Here is a 19,495-nt window from a genome sequence, read left to right as displayed (position 1 = left end):
TTTTCACAGGAGGGCTCAACTTTCAATGCTTTCTTTTGCCACACCTGTGAAACCGTCTCTCTCTTTCTGCTTCCATTGGGTTCCTATTCCCAAGTGCTGCTGCTGATGGGGAGTCCTGGAGCAGATGGATAGGTTGGGGCATCAGCAGGAAGAAGGCCGAGGGAGGTGTGGACAGACATCTGGTTAGTCTTGTGGACAGGGTCAGGACTCAGGCAAAAGACAAGGAAATAAGGGGCTGCCCCTAAGTCTGAGCAGTGAGCACACTACTCTGATCCTTGGGGCACTCGGAATGCCCCAGGAAGAAGTCATTCAAAGGTTGTTCCCACTGAAAGTTTCATGATAGGACATCAGTGCACTGTTTGCCTCTTTATACCAAGATCTATTTCTTCTATATGTAGGAATGATGTCCACATGTTGTCCGTATGACGACTTGCAGGACAATTACTAGGAGCTACTATTTACAACAGCCAAGACGTGGAAGCGATCTAAACGTCCATTCAGGAGTGAATGGAGAGATGTGGTACACGTATACAATGGAATATTACTCAACCGTAAGTAAGAATATTACTTAACTGTAAATAACACCATTTGTAGCAACATGAAGGGACCTAGAGATGATCTTACTACGTGAAGTATGTCAGAGGAAGAAAAATATCATATGATATCATTCATATGTGAAATAATGATACAAATGAACTTGTTTACAAAAGAGACTCACAGACTTCAAAAACAAAGTTATGGTTACCAAAAGGGAAATGTGGTGGGGGTGGTGGGGAGGGAGGGATAAATTAGAAATTTGGGATTAACAGATATGAACTACTGTACATAAAATAGGTAATCAATAAGGACCTACTGTACAGCACAAGGACCTTAATTCAATATTCTGTAATAATCTGTGTGGGGAAAGAATCTGAAAAAGAATGGATATGTGTATTGGAGACAAATCCAGTTCGGCCCAAGGTGAGAAGTCTCCCCAGTGCCACAAAAGAACTTAGCTTCAACCAGATTAAGCCTCAAGATACAAGTAAGCTACAAGTAAATCCACATTCCTCTCCCCAGAGGCGAGCTAGAGAAATGTCTGATTTTAAAGATTTGGGCTGATTCGGGAGAAAAAAAATTCACCAAGAGTTCATAAGGACAAGTCAGGCCTTAAGCGGGCTGTCATTCTCTGAGTAGTCTAAACCTTTAATTCTGTACCTTAGCTAAAAACCACCCCTGGTAGTCTGGTAGCTGGAGGCGCCTGGAATCAACAGAAGCAACTGCAGAACCTCTCTGAAAGAATCTCCTTTTGACCTTCAACCTGGTTTTCAAAGGAAGCTTTCAGTTTCTTCAGGGAAAGCTTCATGGTCCGAAATCATGAGATTTACAAGGAGGACCCATGAGCAAGAGGCAACAGAAACAAAACTCAGCAGAACTGGAATAAGATATTGGATGTTATATTGTCAGACAACAGACTTTAAAATAAGCACATTCGATAAGTTCAATGACATAGGAAAAAATGGATCAAAAAACAGTAGTGAGGAAGAGATTAGAGAGAAAGACCTAGGCGACTGGATTAAGAACCAAGTGGAATGCCTAGAAATGAAAACTATAACATCGAAGCTTAAAATTCAGTGACTGCTGTTTAACTGATCAAGATTCAGCTGAAGAGAAATTAACAGATTAAAAGATAGACTCGAAGAGATTTTTCTAGAATTCAGTCCAGAGAGGAAAAATCAGATGAAAAGAGGTTAAGTCCCATGATGTGTGCTAAGTCACTTCAGTCCTGTCTGACTCCTTGCAGCCCCATGGACTGCGGCCCCCAGGCTCCTCTGTCCATGGGACTCTCCAGGCAAGAATACTGAAGTTGGTTGCCCCATCCTCCTCCAGAGGATCTTCCCAACCCAAGGACTGAACCCAGGTCTCCTGCACTGCAGGTGGATTCTTTATCACTATCGCCACCTGGGAAGCCCTTAGGTTAAAATTATAACAAGCACTGCAACATGGTCTCTGTGGCTACTGATTGCACGTCAGGCAGGGTTTCAGGCAGCAGTGGGGTGTGCCGTGTAATTCACACATTGCTATATAGTGTCCACAAGGCCACAAAGCTCCTATCACCCACAGAAGGCACGAAAGGATCTGTTGACTCAACCAGGTGGCATCGTTAGATGAGTGGCCGTCACAGGCACGTATCTGCAACTGTGCTCGGGAGCCATGGGGTCATCAGAGCCGGAGGCTGTGGACACGGGCGGTGTCCCTGTACAGTACTGGGATTAGTCCTGTCGAAGAACGTGATAAATATAGTGCAGGACAGGTGGCTGCACTTCGTGACTTTTGAAATGAGAGGCCCAGCGAGAGCCTCAGAGATGAGTGATGCTAATCCCCTTCCGCCTCATGACAAGGACGGCCAGGACCGCGTCTCATAGCTCGTGGGGACAGATGATCCCAGGACAGCATCTCAGGAAGTGGGGAGGGGCTGCCGCAGAGCCCTGGGATCAGAGAAGCCAGCGGCTGACCTGTCTCTCCACAGGCGAGATTTCTCCCAACAGAGGGAAATGGCTTCAGAGGACTCGGAAAGCAGAGCCAGAAATGGAGATGGAACCAATGTGATGGGCAGACAATGGGGCTCCACAGTATGGAGACTTTAGGACACAGGAGGAGCACCTGGGCCGTGGGCTTGGGAGGACTCCGCTGGTGAGACCAGGCAGAATGCAGCTCTGAGAGATGGGGGTAGTCCCGGAGGATCCTGCAAGGATCCAGGGAGGGCCTGGCAGAGCTGCTGACTTCTCGGTTGTTTGTCTCTCCCAAGAAAGGCTAAATTCAGCATAGTGTGCCTGGACTCCCATCTCTTATAAGGATATCCCGGGGCATGGAAGCTCCCATGGGATGAGGCTAAACTTTGCCTGACATAAATTTTTTTTTCCTTCTGACCCAGGATGCACAGTGTAAAAAGCATCCTCTGTGTCAGCAGCCAAAGCCACTCACCTGGGACATGCAGCCTCATCCTTCACGTTTGGCATTTTGATCCCCTGTTCTATCTGAGGCTTAAAATGACACAGCTGCTATGGTATGTGAAAGCCGCCTTCGCTCTGTTTACTGTTTCATTTCATCCTTGATTTCCCATCACTTTTTGAGGTATTGAACGCATTATTGAAAGGCTGGGTTGATGTCTACAACTCTCCTTCAACTGTCTTCGATTTTCTCAGCCAGATATTTTAACAGAGTTACTGCAGCTCTGTTGCAGGGTGTAAAAACATTTGTGTTCTCTTATTAGAAAAAAAATAATCAGTAAAATCTGACTACAACATCTGTGGATCTTACTACAATGTTTGAGTCAGAAATGATAGAGTTTCCATCCAGACCCAGTGGCATTTGAAATTCTGAACGATAGAGATGTTCTGGAGCCCATGATGCAGGGGCTTAGCGCAGTTAACCACGCTGTCCAGCTGGACTGCGGCGGGGAAGCGAGTCTCAGACAGAGTTCCACTGGGGGAACCACAGCCGCCAGCCTGAGCCCAGAGTCCATCTAGGAGGAGGATGCTCATGGAGGGGTGGGGAAGGAGTTAGGACGGGCCGCCTGAGGCATGGGCAGAGTCTTCTCTGCCAGCACGCGACACACAGGAGACTTTCTTTCCCAGCAAACACCCACCAGGGAAGTCTGGGAACAAGGTACCCACAGAAGCCAAGCGTGTACTGGAGCCTGGAGCGGAAGGCCTGCATTGGAAGCACCCTGACTCCCCAGGGCTGCAAGTTTGGGCATCAACCACTAGGGCCTCAAGAACTGCCTTTGGGAGAAATGTGACAGGGTGAGGGTGGTGTCATGCACTCCATGCAGCTAAGGTGCAGAATCTGTCCTTGGAGGATGTGACCAAGGCCATCACGGCACAAAAACACCAGCTTTCTTAGAGGAGCTGGTTGTGATCTCGGCGGGTCCACTCTAACTGTGACAGCGGGGACTCTGCTGGCCAGAAGGGAGGTGATAGGGAGGGCTTCCCAGAAGCAGACAAGACTGCTCCCAAGGCTCCTGGCCGGTGGCCAGAAACACGAGGACCAGCAGGGGTCTGTGTGCCAGGCCAGCTTCTTCAGACACATTTACACTCCCAGCATCTGTGTGGAAGCTTTGCCATCTAGCCCCCTCTAGTTTTGCCTGCACTGGCCACCCTGCCTTTCTCTTACTGGCTTCAGCTTGGACTCACACTGACTTTGGCCCTACAGTGGTCCCAGTCTCTGCCTCAGTGACACCCCTCCTCCCCACCCCATTCACTTGGGTCCTTATGTTTCCCTAAGGCAAGGAGATGAACCCAGCATCCTGGGAGGTGGGGGCGGGAGATGTCTGCTCCTCCAGGCTGGCTCCTCCTGGCATATGACTTGGGCACAGTGTTGGTCCCACTTCCCTCATTTATGGAAAGTCACCAGTTCACAGAGTAGTTATAGAGATGAATTAAGAGACATAAATATAAATTGGGCTTCCTAGGAGGCACTAGTGGTAAAGAATTCACCTGCCAATGCAGGAGACATAGGAGACTCAGGTTCAATCCCTGGGTTGGGAAGATCCCCTGGAGAAGAAATATTGGCAACCCACTCCAGCATTCTTGCCTGGAGAATCCCATGGACAGAGGAGCCTGGCGGGCTACAGTCCATGAGGTCACGAAGAGTCAGACGTGACTGAGCAGCTGAGCATGCATGCTCAGAGAATGAAGCGATACTGCCTGCAGTGGTCATTCTGTCCCCAAGCTCATCATTTATTCATTCAACTCATGACTGCCCGTTTAATTATACATGCACTGTTAATGTAAGTGTTAGCCTACATAAGTGATGACCACTCTCCTCTGTTTATTCTTTGCTTCTCAAGTGCAATATTTTTAAACGAATGCTAACTTTGTTTTCTGCCAAAAGCATTTCTTCATTAGGGATACACGCACATCATTTACTTCATTTGGTTGATAAAACAAATTTCAACAAAGGCACAATTTCCAAATTAATGATTTTGACTAATTAGATGTGAATGCAATCTGTACAAGGCATTCAGTACTTACTGTGGGCCAGAGAGAAAGTTACACGCCAGGGCGATGCAACCGCGCTGCTGCTGTCACACGTTGCGGGGGTGGGGGTAAATCCTTACAAGTTACACATCTGTATGTGTATCTGTGTGTTGACATGCATTTATTCATGATCGTACTCTAATGCATGTAATTTCAGCTGTGGTAGGGGCAACGAAGGAAAAGCGGAGAGTCAAGGAAAGCTTTTCTGAGAAAGCGTGTTTGATCTGAAACTTGGACAGCAAACAGGTGTGAGCCTTCAAGGTCATTTCAAGAAGAGGGAAGAGCGCACTTAAAAGTCCAAAGACAGGATAGAATCTTCAGGAACTGAAGAAGCCAGTAAGGGCACGCATTTGTAAGAGAATGAACAGTGGAGGATCTCTCCTGATGGTCCAGTCGTTAGGAATCTGCCTTGCAGTGCAGGGGATGCAGGTTCAATCCCTGGTCCTGGAGCTAAGGTCCCATGTGCCACAGGGCAACTAAGCCCTTGAGCCCCAGCTAGAGAACCTGTAAGCGGCAAAGACCCAGAACAGCAAAAATAAAGTAAAATAAGTAAATGAATAACAGAAAATTTCATCTGCCACCCCCCAAAAAAAAAAATGACCAATGGAGCCGAAGCTTGTAAAACCTTATAAATCATGTGAAAGATTTTGGATTCTATTGCAAATGCTGAGCAGGGGTCTGCCACACTCCAATTTGCATATTTAAAAGGCCCCCTTGGTACCTATGCTGGTTGATGAAAAGGGGGCCAAGGAGATGAATGAAGAGGCCAGAATGAGGTGCAGTGTCAGCTTGAACAGGCAACAGAAGAATTTTGGAGGTGGAATCTCAGGACTGGGTGAGAGAGTAGATGAAGGATTAAGAGAGGAGAAGACTAGAATGCATCTTAGGTTTCTGGGTGGCTTGGGGTATCATTTCCTGAGATGGAAAATGAGGAGAACACATATCAGGAAATCAATGCACTGAACCATTTGCACACAGGTGAGCCCTCTGTTACTGAGAGTGTTTGAGCATAAATGTTTTTTAAAGACATGTATGGGGGAGAAATTTAGATGAGATGGATTTTAAGATTTGTTTGTTCTAATTCTAGAGTTTGCAAGTATTGGATAGATGTCAGCCTGGTAAAATTAAGAGAAAAAGCATAAATATTTGGCCATCTCCTGACCTATAGAAATGGGTAAAAGTAAAGCTTTCTATTACCTTCAATATGAAAAACTGACACACCTCTGAATTATTTGCAATTGGTAAAGAATCCGCCTGCAATGCAGGAGACCCCAGCTCAATTTCTGGGTCAGGAAGATCCCCTGGAGAAGGAAAAGGCTACCCACTCCAGTATTCTGCCTGGAGAATTCCATGGACTGTATAGTCCATGGGGTCACAAAGAGTCAGACACGACTGAGCGACTTTCCCTTTCTCTGAATTATACAATATTGTTACAGTATATGAAACTTTGAAAGTTTTAAAGATTTGACATAGTACAGTGACATCATTAACAACACTTCATTTTTTGCAAAGAATTCTAAATAATGTCAACCTTCTTTCCAAGTTAAAAAAATAAGAATTTTCCATCAACAGATCAATGGATTAAAAAGATGTGATATGTACACACACAATAGAATATTAGCCATAAAAATGAATGAAATAATGCAATTTGCAGTAACATGGATGGACCTAGAGCTTACCATACTCAGTGAAGTAAGCCAGACAAAGACAGATATCACACGATATCACTTAGATGTGGAATCTAAAAAACAATACAAATAAACTTACTTACAAAACAGAAACAAACTCACAGACATAGAAAACAAACATGGCGATCAAAGGGAAAGGAGGAAAGGATAAATCAGGAGTTGGAGAATGACAGATACACACTATTGTACATAAAATAAACAACAAGGATTTACTATATAGCACAGAGAACTATGTTCAATTTCCAGTAATAACCCATGATGGAAAAGAATCTAAAAAAGAATTCACTTTGCTTACTCCTGAAACTAACACAATATTGTAAATCAACTATGGTTTCAGTTCAGTTCAGTCGCTCAGTCGTGTCCGACTCTTTGCGACCCCATGAATCTCAGCACACCAGGCCTCCCTGTCCATCACCAACTCCTGGAGTTCACTCAGACTCACGTCCATTGGGTCGGTGATGCCATCCAGCCATCTCATCCTCTGTCATCCCCTTCTCCTCCTGCCCTCAATCCCTCCCAGCATCAGAGTCTTTTCCAATGAGTCAACTCTTCACATGAGGTGGCCAAAGTACTGGAGCTTCAGCTTTAGCATCATTCCTTCCAAAGAAATCCCAGGACTGATCTTCAGAATGGACTGGTTGGATCTCCTTGCAGTCCAAGGGACTCTCAAGAGTCTTCTCCAACATCACAGTTCAAAAGCATCAATTCTTTGGCGCTCAGCTTTCTTCACAGTCCAACTCTCACATCCATACATGACCACAGGAAAACCATAGCCTTGACTAGACGGACCTTAGTCGGCAAAGTAACATCTCTGCTTTTCGACATGCTATCTAGGTTGGTCATAACTTTTCCTCCAAGGAGTAAGCGTCTTTTAATTTCATGGCTGCAATCACCATCTGCAGTGATTTTGGAGCCCCCAAAATAAAGTCTGACACTGTTTCCACTGTTTCCCCATCTATTTCCCATGAAGTGATGGGACCAGATGCCACGATCTTAGTTTTCTGAATGTTGAGCTTTAAGCCAACTTTTTCGCTCTCCTCTTTCACTTTCATTAAGAGGCTTTTTAGTTCCTCTTCATTTTCTACCATAAGGGTGGTGTCATCTGCATGTCTGAGGTTATTGATATTTCTCCTGGCAATCTTGATTCCAGCTTGTGTTTCTTCCAGTCCAGCGTTTCTCATGATGTACTCTGCATATAAGAAAAATCAGAAATTGTCATTTCAAAGGTGATTAATCCTGTGAATGTTGAACTGTGTTTCTGTTCCTTTCCTAAGGCTGTGTCATTTTAGCTGGTAAACAGAGATACTGATCATTCTTTCCTCAAATGAATGGTGAACTATGACAGTTTTGAATTAGGTAAGGAATAGAGGAAAATATCCTCATTTACACTGAGACTTCCTAAGTAACAGAATTATAGGAACTTAGCTTAGAAATTAACTTGTCCAACTCACATAGATGTAGCTTTATATAATGTCATACAGCCAGTAGAATTAGGGAAACTTCTCTTCCAAATATTACACATATCTTCTCAAATGTATTATTTTAAGTTCTTTCTTCTCTTCCCTTTGTCTCTCATTTCCCAAAGCATAGATTTAAAGTAAGTTGTTAGCAAGTGTGTAGACAGTTTTTAAACTGCAGTGGTACGTGGGCTGAACGGCAAGTATCGAATCAGAAATTATTCCTTACATTTCTATTCTCCTGAGGAGGAGGAACAGCAAGATGGAAAAGGGCCTGTCATCATCAAAACATATGTGGGGAAAATAATTTCCCAGTGAGAAGATAAAATTCTGGGGCTGTCTCTGCGGCTGGAGCTTGGAGTGTGCAATCTGTTCAAGACCTTTGTGTCTGCAAGATGCAGAGCATCATGGGGTTTTGGACCAATATGTGGGAAAAATAAGTGCATGAGCATGCCAGCAGGACTTTTTCTTGGTTTTTCAAAATTGTTCAGCATTTTGTTTTGTTTTCTTTCAAATAGCCTGTGCTGGGGTCGGGGGGGGGGACCAGAAACAATAGATCATAGTCTGCATTGATCCCAGGAGGAGCATCCTTTTCTGTCTATGACTTGTATAAAACCAGATCAGAATGTACGGGGCAGTTTCTCAGCTTCACATGTAAGTGTGTGCGTGCTTAGTCATGTCTGATTCTTTCGCAGTCCCATGGACTGTACCCCACCCATCTCCTCTGTCCATGGGATTTCCTAGGAAAGAACACTGGAGTGGGTTCCTGCTCCAGGGAATCTTCCCGACCCAGAGATCGAACCTGCATCTCCTGGTTTGCAGGTGGGTTCTTTATCACTCAGCCACCTGGGAAGCCCAAGCTTAAGTAGGAGGGACACTAGCAATTCAGATCAAGAAAAGCAGCAGAATACACATTGCATCAGAGAGTACCAGAAGAGCCTTCTGGACTTCTTGCCTTCACCATTAGGTGAAGCAGGTGTATACAGTGCTCAGGTGGGAAACTGCTTTTGTCACATCTTGCATTCTAAAATGTTTTTATTAGAGGGAGGTGGGAGGGGGTTAAGGATCGGGAACTCATGTACAGCCGTGGTGGATTCATGTCAATGTATGGCAAAACCAAAACAGTATTGTAAAGTAAAATAAAATGTTTTTTAAATTAATTAAAAATAAATAAATAAAATGTTTTTATTAGAATGATACACTGGAGGGAAAATTTTCCTTTCCAAAGTTTGGAGAGGAAATCTAGCGCGAGTACTGATTTTGCTCCTCCTCATCCTTGATTTAAACAAACTGAATCATGTTCCTTAAGTTCTGCTGCTAAGTCACTTCAGTCTCGTCTGACTCTTTGTGACCCCATGGACTGTTGCCCTTGAAGCTCCTCTGTCCATGGGATTCTCCAGGCAAGAATACTGAAGTGGGTTGGCATGCCCTTCTCCATCCTTAAGTTCTAAACAAAGTAAAACACGTGGAGAAGGAAAAGGGAGAAGGAAGAGGAACTGAGGCTTTTCCAACTCTGTTTCGGCGAATCTTGAACAAAACCAACATCTATCTTTTCTTGCTGCTGCTGCTGCTGCTGCGGCTGCTAAGTCGCTTCAGTCGTGTCTGACTCTGTGTGACCCCAGAGGTGGCAGCCCACCAGCCTCCCCGTCCCTGGGATTCTCCAGGCAAGAACACTGGAGTGGGTTGCCATTTCCTCCTCCAATGCACGAAAGTGAAAAGTGAAAGTGAAGTCGCTCAGTCATGTCCAACTCTTAGCGACCCCATGGACGGCAGCCTACCAGGCTCATGGGATTTGCCAGGCAAGAGTACTGCAGTGGGTTGCCATTGCCTTCTCCGATCTTTTCTTGAGAACTGACTAAAATCACCTGGCAGTTAGGGCGGCGGGAGGGGAGGCTGTAATTTAGCAGAAAGAAGGCAAATGGGCATCAGTGTCCACTCAGAACTGGCCTTGCTATGCTCTGATTTCTATGTGACTAGAGGAAGCCTCTCTTCTGTTAACCAACACTTTCAAGGGTTTTCTCCTCTCCTTTCTCATTCTTTTGGGGTCCCTAAGAACATCCTTAGGCTCAGTGATTTGCTAGAAGGACTTGTAAAATTCAGAAAATCTGTCATATTCATTGTTATGACTTAACACAGGGAAAGGACACAAGTCAAAATCATCAAAGATAAAAGGAGCATATTCAGGCATGGTTTCCCACTGTCATCTCCTGGTGGAGTAATCTGACGGTACTTGATTCTCCCAGCAATGATTTGTGACATGTACACACTATTGCCAACCAGGGAGGCTCAGGTGAGCCTTGGCTCCAGGGTTTGTTTTGGTTCAGAGTTTGTCTTGGAGGCATGGAGCTCCTCTGTGGCTGACCTTAGCACCTGGGTTCCCAGCCTCTCCAGAGGTTATACAGATTGTGTTGCCCAAGACCCTACCATCAATCACAGCGTGAGTGCAGACTATCTGGTATGACCCCTGGCCCCAGGTAAACAAAGATGTCTTTATGAGGCAGGGTATTCCAAAGACTTAGAGATTATTTCCCAGGAAGTTTGTCCAAGGCCAGACCTTTCTTTGAAACGTACAGAGTTTCACCCCAGACCTGCTGAGTCAACTTTTTATTGCACACGTCATGTGATTTTGTCAAATTCATCCTTGGCCTTTGCACAACAGATGATGACCACAAAGGACTCGACTTTGGTTGTTAAAAAAAAAGGGGGGGGAACTTGCTCATCCTGATCAAAAAGGATTACATTGCCTCTTCAGCCACAGAAGTAAGTTAGCTAAAATGATGGTAGAGGATGAATCCCTGAAACCTTGACAAGTTCATTTACAAACTAAGGAGGTCAACTCAGTTTTCTATAACCAACATATTACATGGTCAGATGAACGGTTGAAGTTTTCTACAACAAGCATATTAGATACATTTCTGGGAGAGTAAACAGATTTCTTGGTTACCTGCAACAGAAAAGTAATCATGATAGTGAGAGGGTAACAGGTAGGAAGGCCAGAGGTCCCCAAGTGGAAGGAGGAAATAAACTGCAGTTGCAGACAGTTTTTCCTTCTCTGCACAAAATTAGAAGAGGCTTCTTTTAATTCTGTGTTGACGACACCTGGTTCTGCCTTGAGCTAACCGATGTGTTTTTCTTATGGAAATATTTTTCTTCAGCTATGTCAATTAAACTGTGTATTTGCTTTGGAAACTGCCTTCTTCAAAATGGTTCTGCCTAAGACTAACTTTTTTCTTTTCTCAAACCTTCGGCTGATAATGGCTCAACAAACCAGTATATTGTTTAATGGCTGAGGGATGATACACCTTGTGCCATCTTATCTCAAAAATGCATATTGTGGGTGAGGGGCCTGGTGAAACTCCCTCAGCCTTGAGGTGTTTCTTTTATCTGATTAGAAGCTTGCTAACAGACATAAAATGCCTTGCAAAAAGCCAGCTGGCGGGCACTCTTTCTGTCCCCTTCTGATGTCTATGTCAGAAGCTTTCCCTATGTCTATTATACTTTAATAAAACTTTGCTACACAAAAGCTCCAAGTGGTCAAACCTCGTCTCTGGCCCTGGATCAAATTCTGCTCCTCCTGAGGCCACGAATCCCGGCGTAGCCCACGGCTCACAGCAGCAACCTTTCAATAATAAGAAAGCGTGAAAGTAAAGCATAAAGAAAATGTTCCTTCTTCTTGCTAGATTCTTTGTTTGCACTACTCCTGTGATTTCCTGGATGAAAATATTCCTGAACTTGTACTCACATACCTCGGTGGAGAAGGATCATACCAGAACTGTAATTTCAATTTTCAAAGTACTTATGTATTTTAAGATTACTCAGGAATTCTTATCCAACACAACTGTAATTTGCCCTCCTAGAATGAAGGGAAATCAAAACCAAATTACAGTCATTAATTTCTAATTTCCACACTGTAGATATTATCCATTTGTGGTTTTGATTAAAACAGTGGAGGCAGGGAAGTAATGTTATTAAGAATCAAAGAAACCAAAGGAAGAGCTGTTTTGCAAATGTCTGTCTACTTGAAGGAGTTGCTTCGGGAAATTTATAGCCGAATTCAAGTTTGACTCATGTGTATTTGGACTGGGATGTAGAGAAAGCATGACTCATTACAAATGTTCAGGTCAAGCTCTGGAACAGATTATGCTTTCTCTTCTCTAAGACATTTCAGCTCTGTGTACCCAAATGATATTTCATCAAATCCAATTCTTTCTTCAAAAAATGGGAAACAGATAATTAAAAATTCCTTCTCTTCCAGAAACATAAGAGAAGCTTTAAATCTTTCACTCCCTCTGGACCTCCAAGCCAATAAAAGAGAGAGATGGAGCCCATACAATCTAGAGATCTTCAGACTCCTGGATTCACGCTTCACAAAGCCTTAGCTCTTTTCATACTTTTGAAAGCCAACCAAAAGTAAATTATATTTTTTATGGTACTACAAGGAGATACTGATTTTGATCCATTGAGTCAACGTTTTTGGCTTTTCTTGAGTAATTACAATGACTCTAAGCTCAGGTAACTATGCACTGGGGCATGAGACAGGAGAAGACAAAGCAAAAAAATATGTATAATATATATGTGTATGTTATATATACGTATGTGTGTGTGTGTGTGTGTGTGTGTATATATATATATATATAGTCTGAATTTCAAAGCTAAGAAAAGCTTAAAGTGAGTTGACTTTAAAGTGAATTCAATCAAGGAAACTGGAACCTCAGTCCTACAACCCTATAGAAATGAATTTTGCTACCAGAATGAGAATGGAAATGAATTCTACCCTAGAGCTGACAGAAGCACAGACCAGCTAAACCTTGATTTTAGAACCATCTGTGTTGACCTTCTAACCTACAGAATTAAAAGATAATAAATAATAAAATAAGTGAATTCAGTTGCCTCACTTTGTAGAAAACTGAATCCTGGACAGGAGACGTCACCTGTACAGACTTGTTCACTTTTTCATTGCTCATTGGATATGTTATGATTGAATCTTATGATTGAATCAATCTTACGATTGAGTCTTCCCTATGCTGGATGTGAAATCCAAGTCAGCCAAGAGGACAAGTCCAGTGGCTTTGCAGTCCGGGGGACCAGCAACATCCAGGAGCCTTGCCGCTGAGGCTGGAATACAGATTTGCCCCAGTGGCATGTCCTGGCTCCTCTGGGGAACTCAAGTTACTCAAGGCTGAAGAATATGGGGGCTCTGTGATGCTCCAAGGGTGACTAGCTCATCATATGGAAGCCAGTCATGCTGTAAATTTCATAATGTATGTTTCCCTCAAAAATATCCAGAAATACTTTGACACTTTCCGGAAAGACTCAAGTTCACTTTCATTTTCTGTCCTGTGCTGAAATAAGAAGAAAGTTTAAGCAGTGGGAAGCAAGATCTCTCCTTGCAAATAGATTCCTATGACACTACTAAAAAAATCTGCATAGCAAGCTTGATGCTAATAGCTTCCAGTTATGCTCGCCTAATGATGCCCAAGCTCTTACAAATTCATTATGAACCCTCTCTGCTTCCCCTTTTATTACTATGCTGTCCTTTTTTAAAATTAGTAATGCTTTGGATTCAACGTATAACTTAATGGGTACCTTCAAAGAACACTCATAAAAAGTTCTTTTCTCAACAAGGTCAAGATTGTCCTATTACTATTTATAATAGCTTTGATGTTCCTCTGAATTTTATTTCATTTTCTTACAATCTATGAAAAGTTGTATTTTGATGTGCTTGGATTGATTATAATTACCTGATGGTATCAATATTTAGTTGCACATTTAATCTAGGCTGGGAATTTTGTGTTTCTCTGTTTCTCACATGGTGCTGAAAATAAAATTCTTCGGTGGGATAAGAAGATAGAGAACCCACAGATAGCTAAGGAGGTATTGTTTAGGATGGAGTTGTTGCTTAGTCGCTAAATTGTGTCCGACTTTGCGAGCCCATGGACTGCAGCCTACCAGGCTCCTCCATCCCCACTACCTCCTGGAGTTTGCTTAAATTCATGATTGCATTGTCTTCCAGGGACCAAGCCCACAGGGCTTTCATCTTTCACTGTGTGTAACGCTTAGCCATCCACACGCATATTCAGTCTGTGCTTGGAGGCATAGGAAATGGCATTTTAAAATGCAGCAACCATTCCCACAAGAAAAGGGTTTAAAGCATCTGTACAGATAATGACAGCTTTCCCTCTCGATCCCTTTGCAGGAGTGTCTTGCTGTGAAGGACAGGTGTGCCTATCTCTGGTTACTACAGAGAGGCGGTACATTGACTCAAGTCTGAGAACAGAGCACATTACTTCTATTAGCCATTTACTCAGCCAACAAGTAACTAATGACGACACGCTTCTTTCTAATGTGCAGCAGTTTTATGCATTTAGCGGTATTATTTCCCGAACAGATGTGTCTTTTCAAAACCATCTTCCTTTCCTAGGAACAGAGGATTTTTCTTAATTGTGGGTTTGTAAGCTGCTTCAAAAGGTGTCTTCTTACTGAGAGCCTGGTGACATGCAACCACCCCACTATCAGGATGTGAACAGTCAGCTCCCTACATCAGCCCCCAATTAGCTTGCATTCTTTGGCTAAATGTACTCCACAGCCCTTGCAGTCAGCCTCAGGGCTTTGATTTCAGAAGTCTTAGAAATACCTGGGAGTGATTCGAATGGCAGCATCAAAACTACAAAAGATAAGCAAGATGCATTTCACCGCCCGTCAGCAAACTCTAGGGTTTTGACGGCACACCGAGCGCTGTATCAAATTCCCTCCACATGGGTGTTTTGAATAACCAAGCACGTAAACCAGGTTTGTGCTCAGCACTTCCCTTTATCAATAAAAAAGGAGCATTCACAAAGAATCAATATCTAAAGCCCATCAGGCAACTGCTATTACTTTCATGCAGTCCTCAATGCTGACTGTTCACAAAGAAAACCTCGCTCTATACCTCTGAAAGGCACCGATGGAAGCTGCCAACCACACTGATACCACCCTTTCCTTGAGAAGTATAATAAGCTCTCGGGTCACCTTCAAAATATGGTTATGTTCTTTCCCTGGAGTAGAGTTACTGTGAGGTATCAAGTGACTGAAAAAGTGAGGAGAGGAAATAAAATGATTGCTCAGCAGGAAAAGGTGATGGTGGTGCCCCAGCCTGACTCTCGGCCCAGAGCAAGGTCATGGAAATTCAGCATGAGCCCAAGTGGGTCTTCGGCAGCGGACACCAGGGGACACCAGCGGGTGAGATCCTGGCACGCACAGTGTTTGTGCGACAGCTGCCTGTATGGTCTCCAGCTCCAGCCTCTGTCCTGCTCTGCAAAGAAAGCCTCACACTGCCGTTTCCCTCTGAGTCATGAGATCGAGTAAGAATTCCACTGATGTCTTTAAATAGTCTTGGCTCCAGCAAGTGAACTTGGGTGGAGGTTACGAGGTGTGCTCTGTGTGTGCCCAGCAGATATAAGCAGATCTCCGGTTGCTGCTGGGGGCGGTGGAGGAGGGGAATGTGGAGGGGACTTCAGCTGCCTCCCGGTGACACTGCTGAGTGCTGAGATCTGTTTGCAGTGGTTCAGCACATGTACCCAGGGTGTTCACGGAACAACGGTTATCTGATGATAATGGCAGGAATGGGCCTCTTTGACGGATGGGATATTGACTTTGGGGTCTGGTGGGAAATCCATTTGTCCTGTGAATAAGTTACATGGACACACCCTCCTTGATCGGCGCTTAGAAGAAGAAGATGGCAGCCTATCCCCCCACTAAAGCTGCCTAAGTCAGCACCTGAGAATGAGCCCCACAGCCCCTGGGCTGTACTCCCCTCCCCAATGCAGGGGCGAAGAGGGTTAGAGACGGCTGCCAAGAAACGGGGTTTGACTGATTCATCCCAATTGTGACTTTTGGTTCTGAAAACTTGGGCTCACACTACACACCATCCAGTATGCTATCTTTGTTTAATCTCTCTTTAGCGGGGATCACGACTTGCCACACTGCGGAAACCCACGTACGTCTGTCTCTTTCGGCACACTTGGAGCTCCTTGGTAGAAGGAGCTGAGCCTTATTCCTTTCAAGGTGTCTGCCCAGGAAAGGTGCCAACAAATATGAATTTAACTGAATTAAACTAAGGGTAGTAAGAAATTAGATGATCCTGGCCACATACCCCATTCCTGTCTTGCTATTGTCTGCTGTGCCCTGTAGACAAATGTGCCAAGAAACCTGAGGGCTTGTGGATCCCCAGATCCAGATCTGTGGATCTGAAGGCATTGTACGTTCACTGCCTCGTTCATTCTAATTTTTGAACCCTGAACACACAGTGACATCTCAGGGGCTCAGGGCTGGGACAGTGACAGTGAGGCCCAGTGATTCTCGTGGCAGGAACTCGGTAATGGCTCATCCTGATTCTGCGTTGAACTAACAGACGTGTAACTCTTGGAACTGAAAACAAAGCAAATAATATTCTTACAGAGCTTCTTTTCTCCAAAGCTTTGCATGTCACTTCAACCTCACTTGTACTTGTAATCACTGGACCACCAGAGAAGTGCCTCAGCTAATTTTTAAAGGACCACAAGTGAAAGCCAAGTAGCAAACATCCTCCTCCTCTGAATACGAACAGGTAATGACTTTTGGGGGTGGGCTGTCTATGCCTTACCTCTCTTTCCTGTCTTTTGAGCTTTTCCCCTGGTTGTTAGCTCACCTCCGAGAAGGCGAATCTAGGAAGAGAGGAGGAGTGAAATTACAACAGGGAATGTAACCATCGGCCAGTATCTCTAGAAAAGCTTGAGGATATGACTGCGTAAGAGACGGATTGGAAAGAAGATGGACCCTGAGTGTTGGCTCTGTTTGTGTTTATTCTCTGAAAGCCAGCACACTGCACCCCGTCACCCACCCCCAGACGTCAGCAGGAGTGGCTGGACTGCTGCCCTACAGTCATTTTGGAGGCAAAGTTCCTGTGGCTTGTCTCCCCTGGGACTCAAGGGGAAGCTCTGTTGGATTTGGTCATTGCCGGGAGGGCTGGGCGCCGGCTTCTCTTTGGTCCCACGGGATGCTGGATGGAGATAGAGGTGTGGGCATGTCTTGCTGGGGCTATGTGGCTGCAGGGTGCCAGCTCAGGGACTGAAACCGGATGCTCTCAGCCCCTCCTATACTATACCTGGCCCACAGTAAGTACTTAGTAAACATTTCACTTTTGGTGAACATTGAATCATACCTGCTATCCTCTTTTCCAAAGGCTGAATCCCACGGCTCCCCAGAAGAATCAGAATTATTTTCTTTGGGGAAAAACCCAAGTCCTCTATCCACTGATATTCAGAAGGAGATGATATTTGGGAGAGGTTTTTGGAGAGGCCAGCAGGCTAAGTCTCTTCAGTCGTTTCGGACTCTTTGTGACTCCACGGACTGTAGCCCGCCAGGCTGCTCTATCCATGGGATTCTTTAGGCAAGAATACTGGAGTGGTTACCATGCCCTCCTCCATGGGATCTTCCCATTACCCAGGGATCGAAGCCGCATCTCCTGCAGTGCAGGTGGATTATTTTACAGCTGAGCCACCTAAGGAGCCCACTCATAGAAGTATACAGAGCTAAAAAGCAAACACCTGGTTAAAAGGGGCGTTCAGCACAACTCAGCACATAGTAACACAAGCCTCGACCCACAGCAACAGGAAGAGGAGAGGATTTAGACTAGGGAAGTTCCCGTCCGTCTGTCGGTGCCTCCAACACCCACATCAGGTGTGTTTTCTGTCCTTCAGGTAACTGACGAGCATCTCCAGACCCCTCCAGCAGCTCCGGCAGAGGTTTGGATAAAGGGTTGCGGGAATGTGCAGCCCTTTGTCCATGGGGTTCCAGGCGATCCTGGTCAGCTTGCAGAGCATGTAGAGCTCCGCAGGAAGCGTCTGGATGTCATTGTTGTTCAGGTTCAGCAGCTCCAGGCTTGTGAGCAAGCAGAGCGAGCGTGGGAAGGTGTGGATGTGGTTGCCCTCAGCGATGAAGATCTGCAGGCCGGCCAGGCACTGGATGCTCGGCAATGTTCTCCAGGCTGGAGCCCACGTGCAGGAAGTCCAGCTCCTTGAGCGAGAACACGCAGACGGGGATGTGAGCGAAGCGGTTGTGGCTGAGGTTCAGCTTGCGCAGCCGGGACAGGTCGGCGAGGCTGGTGGGCAGCTGGGACAGGCAGTTGTGCGACGCGCTCAGGACCTCCAAGCTCCGGCAGGCGCCCAGCTCCGCTGGCAGCTCCGTCAGGCCGTTCATGTGCACGAACAGGACTTTGAGGCTCTGCAGGAGGCTGACCTCCCGGGTAGCGTCTTCAGGCGGTTCCCGCACAAGTTCAGGACCACCAGCCGCGTCAGCTTCCCCAGCTCGGGAGGGACTGCCCGGAGCTGGTTGTGGGACAGGTTGAGCTTCTGCATCTCGGACAGGCTCCACAGGAAGTCGGGCGCGTCCGTCATGCCCTTGGTGACCAGGCTGAAACTGACATGGCGCAGCCCCCGCTTCAGCAGGCAGCGCGGGTCCTCCCAGGAAGCAGAGCATCGTCCCACGAGGAGAACTTCTGCCTCCCCGGCAGGAGCCCCGCCCCAGGGGCCCCTTGTCCTTGCGGCGGGCCCCAGACTGCCTGGCCCCCATGTACCTTCCTCCAGCGTCTCTGTCGCCACAGATGGGGATGGAGTCCGGACCCCTGCTAAACTCCAGCAGGGAGCCGATCGGGTGATGGGAGCCGTGGTGGTGGCCGCAGGTGGAGCAGGACTTGGGGAGGGTGAGGGGGTGGGAATCCCAAATGCCGGGCTCTCGGGGTCCCTGGTGCCTGGTCCTTGGGGTCCCAGATGCCTGACTGTGGCTCCGAGAGCTGCGAGCACCCCCGACTGCGTTGAGGTGGCTTCTCTCAGAGCAGCAGGGCTGTAATGGCACACTTGTCCCCCAGGCTGCGGAACTGAACTGCTTCCCTCTGAACACCACGGGCAGCTGTTGCTGTCACTCTGCCTGCACTTTATTGGTCTGGTGTGAGCAAGCAGGTCACGGCGAGGCTGCCTCTGACTGTCCCCTCTCAGCTTCTCTGGGTGTCACAGCTGAGCAGGGCGATTAACCAGCCCATCTCCAGAGAGAAACCAAGGGGAAAATTGAAGCCAGGGTGTCGCAGGTCTCAGGCTCATCCCGACCCCAGAGCAGAGCTGGGCTGAATGCTGGTCGCAAAGCTATTATTATATGATCTCACAGCCAGGAATCGGTAGTAATACACACACACACACCCCGATTCAAATTGCTGTGAATCACGGATTGTGAAAACAAGTAGCAGAAGGAGTCTCGATGCCTGGAATCCTCCAGGCCAGGGTTTTACACGGTGCTGGTCAGAGGTGAGTTCTTGAGGAGA

The 19,495-nt window shown here is 46.0% G+C and overlaps 1 protein-coding gene across 1 annotated transcript; it reads right to left on the bottom strand.

Moving 5' to 3' along the window:
- Positions 1-1,420: 1,420 nt before the first annotated feature.
- Positions 1,421-18,753, bottom strand: LOC101106733 (leucine-rich repeat-containing protein 30). Its single transcript, XM_042239255.2, is given in 10 exon segments — positions 1,421-5,525; positions 7,152-7,898; positions 16,787-16,847; positions 17,345-17,907; positions 17,909-17,951; positions 17,954-18,150; positions 18,152-18,425; positions 18,428-18,643; positions 18,646-18,697; positions 18,700-18,753. Coding segments are annotated over 7 exon segments (885 nt in total). The 3' UTR covers positions 1,421-5,525; positions 7,152-7,898; positions 16,787-16,847; positions 17,345-17,858.
- Positions 18,754-19,495: the final 742 nt, after the last annotated feature.

The sequence above is a fragment of the Ovis aries genome, chromosome 23 (assembly GCF_016772045.2).
Source record: "Ovis aries strain OAR_USU_Benz2616 breed Rambouillet chromosome 23, ARS-UI_Ramb_v3.0, whole genome shotgun sequence".
NCBI classification, from domain to species: Eukaryota; Metazoa; Chordata; class Mammalia; order Artiodactyla; family Bovidae; genus Ovis; species Ovis aries.
Note: the sequence above shows the minus strand (reverse complement) of the source record. Positions and strands in the feature narration are given on the sequence as shown.